The 9,049-nt window shown below is 34.6% G+C and overlaps 1 protein-coding gene across 1 annotated transcript in view; it reads left to right on the top strand.

The window, feature by feature from the left end:
- TDRD12 (tudor domain containing 12) overlaps nt 1-8,984 on the top strand; it is a 10,502-nt gene extending 1,518 nt beyond the window's left edge. The window contains exons 2-11 of the mRNA XM_031555392.1: nt 1,721-1,912; nt 3,016-3,144; nt 3,592-3,709; nt 4,434-4,570; nt 4,657-4,862; nt 5,008-5,107; nt 5,501-5,688; nt 6,012-6,216; nt 6,713-6,805; nt 8,470-8,984. Coding sequence (XP_031411252.1) covers nt 1,721-1,912; nt 3,016-3,144; nt 3,592-3,709; nt 4,434-4,570; nt 4,657-4,862; nt 5,008-5,107; nt 5,501-5,688; nt 6,012-6,216; nt 6,713-6,805; nt 8,470-8,643 — 1,542 coding nt within the window. The 3' untranslated portion in view covers nt 8,644-8,984. The remainder of the gene's footprint in view (nt 1-1,720; nt 1,913-3,015; nt 3,145-3,591; nt 3,710-4,433; nt 4,571-4,656; nt 4,863-5,007; nt 5,108-5,500; nt 5,689-6,011; nt 6,217-6,712; nt 6,806-8,469) is intronic.
- Nucleotides 8,985-9,049: the final 65 nt, after the last annotated feature.

The raw sequence follows: 9,049 nt of genomic DNA on the forward strand, positions 1-9,049 counted from the left end.
GGGTAACCTGAAGAAATACATTCAGTAGGTTCGTTGGTTACTATACTAGTGTTTTTACTTTGTTATTCTTTGAGGTTACAAATTAAAATACTAATAGCTTTTCTTCTTAACATGTAGTGAATAATTGTGACTACACCATATAGCCTCCTGAGATTGTATGAATATCACCTTTTCTTGTTTTCTGGACTTTGCCATCTATTTGGTATGAAATTGAGGTACTATTCTCTGAAGCTGCTGAACAGTAAGTGGTTATGCATTCTGATGATAAAATAGCCTTTCAGTTCTAAATGCCCCTCCACAGTACTTGAAGACTGGATGGCAATACAGATACCAGCTTCCTTCTAAACCCTACGTGGTAGAGTTGAGAAAAATAAAAGGAATTTAAAAAAAAAAAAAATTGTATATGTATTTCTGATAGATTATAAAAATATTTTTCCAGTGTTACAGTCTTACAGTCTGTTAGCAGAAATGCTAAGTCATGGCTTGAAGCAGTGATTGAGCACCTGATGGGAAGGCAGGGCCAGCCCAGGGGAGCTCAGTGCATGCAGTGCACCTGAGTGACCAGAAAAGGTGGAGTTGGATGCACTCCTTCCCAGCCCTCATTTAAAGGTTGGCAGTGGAGGTAAAGGCATCTCTCTGGAGATCCCTGTATACCTGAGGCCTTCCAAGGGTGACATAGTTTTTCCTTTGTTTCTGTGTTTGTGGCTGCTGCATTTGGGCTTATCCTTACTTGCTGCAGCTTAGAGCTTTGCTTCCCTGCTGTCATTGCTGTGCTTTGCATTGCATTGTAGCATTACATCTATTAATCTGACTTGTCCTAGTTTTCATATTTTTTTTGTCTGGTTGGGTTTTTATTGTTATTTGGAAAGCTGTCTTGTCTTGTTTAATGTCACTGCATCACCATCATGCTTTCTTCATTTGCTGTGAGTGGTCTCCCAAACACTTGGATTGTTTTCAGTTTGTGAAAACAACACATTCTGTGTAGGAGTCCTTAATCTCCTTTTAAGACTGGCATCCTCTGTCTCTAAGGAACTTTTTCCCTCTTATCAGTTATGACATCCTTATCAAATGTTACGAACAGCTATAGTTCAAGAACACTCTCTGTTGGTAAGCTCCTTAGTTCTTGTAGAATGAAAGGCAGAAGTGAATGACTACGTATCAGAAGTAGTAGGAAAAACTTCTCTTTGTTGTCACTGCTGGCAAGGAGAAGCTGGTCCCAACATTAACAGGATCTTAAAAGAGGAATAGTATTAAGTTCCCAGCTAATTAAGTTGCATATGCATCTTACCAGCCTTCGAATAACCTTTTTATCTTAAGATGTCTTTTTTTTATCAAGATCCTGTTGACTTACAACACTGGAGTGTTCTTTTTTTTTTTTTCTCTAGTAGATTTTTTGTAAAGGATTTAGCTTCTTTGGTTCTTAGTAGTGTTATTTGTGATCAGTTAATGCCATCAATTTGAGAGAGGTTTGTATGCATGTGAACACAATTGCTTCACCTTTTCTCACTTTCTTCTGACTTCATAAGGTGTTTATATAATAGGGTGAAAGCACAGAAACCACAAACTTTGTTTTGAGATGTGAAACTTGAGTCTTGGTGGTGGTGTGGAGTTTTTTGGTGGATGTAGTTTAGTTTGTGACAGGAAGAGCAGAGTATTCTCTGCTGCTTTTACAAATGCATTGGAATGAGCTAAGATTGTAAAGTTATTTTTTGTTTTATAGGTTTCTGTTATACTAGGTTACTACAAGAAAAACCTCTTTAATGAGGAATGGAAATACTCACCACATCAAATTATTGCTGTTGGAACTCAGTGGAATAAGCATATAGGAATTTTAATAAAGGAGTTCATGAATGATCCTTACATTGTGATAACAGCTTTGGAAGAAGCTTCCATTTATGGAAATGTGCAACAGGTAAAAGCTTGGAGCTGATGTCATTATTTGTTAACTAAGCCACTCTGTTGTTTATAATGACCAAGCTTAATCAATTGTTTATAATGATCAAGGGTTTTTTGTTTGTTTTGATTGGAGAGTGCTGGAATTGCAGTTCAGGTTGCTCAGGTGTACCTCCCACATATGAACTGAGGTGATTCTTAGAAAACATACAAAATAATCTCTGTATTAGCTGAATGTGATTTAACTTTTTTCCTAGGGCTGAGGTGAAGATGTTCCCTCAACTATCCATTGTATTGCAAATGAGTCTGAATTTTTTGTAAGTGTTTGCAAATCATATTTTCTGACAAAAAAAAAAAATCAAAGTTCTTGCACCTGTTGATTGTGAGTGGCAGAACTACAAGGCAAGTCTTCCTAAAATACAGCTACTAAAAAACAATTTCACTGTGGTATGCCATGCAGTGAAAAACTTATTTTTCTAAATCTTAAGTCAAAAACATATTATGAGTTCTTAGTTACTTGTTAATTGTTGGGAAATCCAGTGGAGCCCTTAAAACCTTTTATATTATTAAGAATAAATGCAGCCTGAATTTTACTGTATCTAAAAATGATTAAGAATTGGAAACTTTAAGAAACTTGCAACATTAGATATTGAAGTCCAAAAGGAGAAGAGACATCCCTTCCTGTGAGAAGTCTAATAAATGGTTGAGCAGAAATGAAAATGTGAGCATTTTCATGCTTTATGTAATAAAAGTATTTCAGGGAGTGCAGCACGCTTTTTAAGCATTAATTTAAAAAATTAATTTTTTCCACTGGTACTTGAAAAAGTCTAAGTTCAATTGAAAAAATCATTTAACATTGAATGATTGAGAAATTATAGCTGTAATTTTAATGGAACACTTTTATCAAATGTTTAAATATGGGATTTGGATTTTGTGAATATGTTCTTCTGGAAGCTGTCTGTAAGTTTATCTCTGTGAGAACTGTATTTTCTATAAATTAAGAGCAACCTTTTCTATCATGATGTTTGTACGGTGCACAGTACTCATTAGAAGGAAGGTAATGTAGTAAGATGTGTATAGATTATATTAATTAGCAGCCATCTATTTTGTATCAATTTCTAGGTTGTGCAGCATTGTGTGAGCAGTGAGAGAACTGCTGTGTTACTCAAAACAATGGATTTTACCCCTAATAATCTTCAGAAGGTGCTGGTTTTCACCAATTCCGTAGATGAAGTAGAAATAGTACATAAGGTAACAACAAAGTACCTAAATTTATGTATGTTTTATTTGAATGTCTGAGGGTTAAATTTTACTCTCCACAGATAGCACCACTTAAAAGAAAAAAGGAAAAAAAGATATTTGTCAATGCTACAGATGATGATTATGCTTTTAGAGGGAGGTTTTTAGTAATCGCTGTATATTCCAACTTTGCACATCTTAAATGACATATAAAAGAATGCAAGTATTAAATTCCATGCAGTAGCCAACTTTAATACTTTTTGCTTTGTGCAGGAGATAATTTATCTTCATCTTCAGTATTTTTCATATAAACGACCTAAGAACTTCACTATTTTTCTCCCTTGCCTTCAATTCTTTATATTACCAAGGGTATGCTTGATACTAATATAAATTACTAAGAGTTTCTTAGAGTAGTTATTACTGTGTTGGAAGAACATGCAGTTTTTATTTTGTCATCAGGCACTGAAGAGCAACTCAATATTTGCCTTCAAAATACATAAGGAAATGGACTTTAATTTCAAGGATTTCTTAGAGCATTGGACAAAACGCTTTAGCAGTGGCAGTCGTGTTGTGTTAGGTGGGTATTTTATTGTTTTCCAGTTGTCTATTTCTTTGTGGTGACTTAATGTTCTGCATTAAATTATATTAGGTTATTTTCACTTTGCAAGGTCAATTCTGTCTAAATTACTTTCAGTTGTCTCTTTATTTGTTAGTGCTATGTCTATTCTAATATTTTTTTTTCTCCTTATTAGAACTTCACTGGTTTCATGATTATCTGCTAATGCAGAGGATATTTTCAGTTTGAAATTTGGAACCTCTGAAGTCATAGTGTAATTATTTCCCTTATGCTCTGTTGGAACTTTTACTTTTTGAGTTGCAATTGCAAAGACTCTTACCTTGTCTTAAACACAATTTTCTCCCTTTTATACATCATAGCAAGAAGATTGACTTAATTGTATCTGGTTCATAGGTTTATACAAAGATGTTAGCATTTCTGTGTTACTGGAAATGTTTTCAATCAACATTACTCTAGTAAATTATCTGTCTGTGGTCTATGATATTTCTTCATTTATACTGTTACAAGATGCTGAGTTGAACTAGAGGTAATGTAACACTGTGTTCTGTATACTCCAGAAACACTTAATGAAAAAAAAAAATAGTATTCATAGTGATCTATATAGGGAAAAGACCTTACCTGTAAGTCAGTGGATGAGGAGGAGGAAGCAGCCATTGCAAATGAGGCATGTGAAGCATTACATCACAGGTATGTGGGTTACCTTATGTATAAACCTTGTGTTCAGTTCTAACAGATGACTGCATGCAGTTCTTGGAGATTACAGATGCATCTTGTGTCATACATTTTGGTTTTCCTTCTTCTCCAACAATCTTCGGTCAGCGTCTGTACAGCATGTCTGACAACTTCCATACTATGATAAAGGTTTGAGTGAATCTTCAGCAAATTAATATTAACATGTGATGATTTAGTACTGGATAAATAAAAGCTGAAGAAATATGTATTTTTAGGATTCATCTGATCAGGACCATCGACAGGCAAGGTCAGTCATAATGCTAACAGAAAACAGTGAGTGCCATACTGTTGGTATCCTGCGCTTTTTGGAGCGTGCGGAAGCTGACATTCCACCAGGATTGGCTGGGGTGCTAGAAGCTGAAGAAAAGAAGAAGTTTGCAAGGCCATTGTGCATCTATCTTAAAATGTTTGGGAATTGCAAGTAAGGACATAATATATTACCCTAAAGCTTATTATTCCTTGTTGCACAGGTGTATGCCCTGAATAATGACTCATTCTACTTCCTTCATGAATTATCCTGTTGGGTACACCAGATCAGATTTTACACATGGTTTTTTCTTATGTAGGAATAGAACGGTGTGTCCAGATCGTCATCAAATTAATTTACAAACAGACATGCTCCAGAATATGGCATCTAAAACTATACAAACATCTGGATATGTGACAGTAAGTTGTTTTAATTTTTCTTTGTCTTGGGTACTAAGAAGGGAGGTCTTATGTAGCTGCTTCAGCATAATACTACAATAGTATTAATTTAAAATAAGTATGTATATTTCAGGAATATTTTTTCTTGTTTAGGTTTTTTGGTCTGTCTGTTGAAGGGGTTGCAGCATCAAGTGTGACAGATTTTTTTTTCTTTATCCTTAGTTTCAAACTGAAATTGTTATGCAAGTAGTTCAGACTTGGCCTCTGATTTACTTCTGTGTTGATAATGATGAGGTTTTTATCCTAGCTTTCAATGTGAAGAGGGTTTATTCCTATATAGCTATATTACACATCTCATTTTTCAGAAATAATCATTCTTCTTTCCCTACCCCCCAATTTATGTTTTGCTTTCAGGTACTGCCTCTCCACGTTGTAAGTGCAACAAACTACTTTGGTCGTATAGTAGATAAACAAAAGGACCAGTATACAATTCTTGCTGGAGAAATCAATGAGTATTTTAACGAGACTAGTAATAGAGTTGTTGCTCAAAAGGTAGAGAAGCTAGCTTTGTATGGATTCTGTGAGAAAACAGTTTTTCACAGGTAAAGGTGTTTGTTTTTTATTTATTCATGTATGTTTTTTTAATATATTAAAAATGTTCAATGTTTGATTTAAAAAAAAAACCAAAATAACAAACCCTGCCTCCATACCATGTTCCAAAAACAGCAAGAAATGACTGCAATACAAATCAGTCTTTAAAACAAAGAAATTTTTAAAAAGTGTGATTTGCTCAGTGGAAAATCCAAATACATATCCCCATAACAGTTTGATGTTTGACTGTGAGTTTTCTACTTTTTGTGAAAAGTAGATGAATACTTCTTAACGGATTGTATGAATATTAATTGTCTTCTTCCACTATGTGAAGGGTCCAGGTGATAGAGACTTCTTCAAAAGAAGAAGAAAATTTTAACATCAAAATTAAATACGTAGATGAAGGCAGAACTAGTCAAGTTCAGAGCTCTCAGCTTCTTCACTTACCTGCAAGATTTCAGCATCTGCCACCTCAGGCTGTGGAATTTGTAGTTTGTAGAGTTAAACCCATTGATAATGACACTGAGTGGAACCCAAGGGTAATAGTCTTTGGTTTCTTTCGTAGTATTTTCCTGAAGTTCTTTAATTTGTGTGTTTATTTTCTATAAGAAAACAGTTATGAACTGTGAATTTAGTTACCTATTTCATTGCTTATTAGTGTTACGAATGAATAACTGATAGTGGGCTTGATTCTGAGAAGCTCGCTTTACTATTTTGTAGGCTAAGAAAAATAGTGAAATTGTGGAGTTTTATTATATATGATTTAAATGACTTCTTCCAGAACAAGTTATTGCTACTTTCAAATCTGGGGGAAGAGGGACAGCCTCTAAATTGACCTGTTTGCATTTCCTTCCGCTTACAGAATGATATGCACACATAATCCATGGTGTGGTTTTAGTATTTCATTACTCCACTCAAAATCTTGCTTTTATTTAGTGATTGCTCTTATCATTAAGCTCAGAAGATTTTCATTACAATTGAAATTACTACAATTTATATTGCTATACATATCAAAGATGGCTTTGTTTTCCCTAGGTGACTCGTTATATTCATCAGAAAATTGAAAGGAAACCACATGAAGCAAAGGTAGTACTTAGTTTAGGAAATACAGTTTGGATTGACCCAATGGTATGTATAGTTGCATGTTTCTAACAATGCTCCTTTATAACAAGAATATTCATTCATATCTGTCCTTCTGTTGGTTCCTATTTTGATTTTAATTAGTGTTATTCGTGTGTGACTGAGAACAAAAATAGACTGTTGGAAGGTTATATAATCTCTGTTGCTGGATGTACTAAGAAGCCATCTGGATATCTTGTCCAGGTGGATATGCTCTGAGACTGTTTTCAAGTATTTAAGACGTCTTACACTAGGTTTAGTTTATTCTGATTATATTTCTAAGCCTTTATTGTCTCTTCTGGTTCTTGCACCAGCTAGGAGTGGACAAAAGGAAATGTGCCACTTGTTCACACTGAGAATGAGTGATTGTTGTGTAACTAGTTGTATTAAGATTTTTTTTACTCAGTCATAAAGTTGCTGATTGCTTTCAGATTTGTTGATCTTTTTGAGTTTTTTCTTTTCTTTCAGACCTGTAGCCAGTTCTGGTTTTTTTTTCTGCAGTTTAAAAGAAGTCTTTAAATGGTTTTTCCATTAGCTTTTTTTCATCAGGATAGGAAGAATGAGAGCTATTGTTTCTGTAGTTTATTTTTTTACACTTCTACTAAAATCTGGATGATTTCTTGGTCTTGTGGAAAACTAATGGGCGATGTTGTGTGCATTTTTCATAAATGGAATTTTTTTTGTCAACATCCAGAATCATCCCCGTAGCGATCAATCAGCTATAAGGACTGCAGTACTGAGGTATAAGATGTTAAAGTTTTTGTTGTGCTGTGTCACTGCAGTAATCAGATGTGATGAAATTATTTTTCTGTCAAAACTGACTTTTTCCTGAAAGTAGCATGTTGAGATCAGTGCCATGTTCATATTTTTCTATCAATTCCCTGGCCCATAAGAATTGCTGTACTGGACTGGAGGGAGCATCTGTGCTGAAGGTACTGACTGGAAAGTAATAGTGAGAAAATTAGACAAATTAGATGTCTTTTATGCCTTTCCTGATGGCATAAACAAACGTTGTCTGTTAAAAAATAATTTTAAGAGCTGGGAGCTCTATGAAGAATTGCTATCAAACATAGCTCAGAAGTTGCAGAATCTTCTTAAGGTCAGGAGATGTTGAGGTATCCTCGTATGTCAGGATCATGATGCATTTTTTTTCTGTTTCGGTTCTGCTCAGGAGTCCACTAGGCTGTTTCTGCACGTTGAAATGTGCTATGCTTCGTTTTCCTGCCCATTCAATGAACTAAAAAATTGAATGGAAAGAGAAAATTATTTGCAAATGATTTTCTTCCATGCTTCCTTTCTCGTATGGCATTTCAACTTTTCGTCTTGATTTTTAGCTTTTGTTTTTGTTCCCTTCCATAAACTGAGGGACCTAGAGAAGTAGTTATAACTGCATGGTGTATATTTTTGTTGTAATTTCTGGAATCATTTCCAGAGTTTTTCTATTTACTTACTAGGTTGAGTCTTTTAGATGGACTAGCTGTTGTTTTGTTTTGAGAAATTACTACAATTAAAAAAAAAAAAGAATATTTTGAAAATATTAGTAAGTTATTCACCATTTGAAAAATCAGAAACAAATGGGCAAATGTCTAAAGTTTTTTAGCTAAACAGTAGCTTAGAGTTGGAGAGATGCAATCTGAGCTGTGGTTTTTATGTAGTACGTTTTGTCATTCAAGGTCCGGGTTACCAGGCTTTCAGATTTGAAGATGTATGTCAATGAATACAGCGTGCGATCTGAGATTTTGTCTACAGGGCTGGGAACTGATAATCCAGAACATATATTGCAACTTCAGAAGTTGTGTGAGCACGTGAAGTTATTCAGTCATACAAAGAATTTGGAGCTTTTGTGAGTGTTTCCAAATTATTTTCCGCTAATGTTTTATTAGGAAAATAACTGGATATTTACATTATTTATTGGAGAGTATGATTTTTATTTAAACAGATGATATTGTTTGTGATATCTGCTCTCATCTAACTAATTAGGGCACTACTCTTTAATGACTGGGGTTACGTGATGTTTTTTATGGCAACAATTCTGTGCACGTTGCTGTTTAAAAAAATTCTTCATTGAGTAAATATGTGGTGTGGAAGGGCACCTCTTTCTGTGATCTGTGAAGGATTCCAAGATTCTTCATTTAAAATGCATACGATGACGGCATTCATAGTTGCTGTGGTTTAATCTGCCAGGTGGCTAAGCACTACAGTCATTTGCTTGTTTTTTTCCTCCACTTCCCAGTGGGATGGGAAAGAATTAAA

The sequence above is a fragment of the Meleagris gallopavo genome, chromosome 13 (genome assembly GCF_000146605.3).
Source record: "Meleagris gallopavo isolate NT-WF06-2002-E0010 breed Aviagen turkey brand Nicholas breeding stock chromosome 13, Turkey_5.1, whole genome shotgun sequence".
Lineage (NCBI taxonomy): Eukaryota > Metazoa > Chordata > Aves > Galliformes > Phasianidae > Meleagris > Meleagris gallopavo.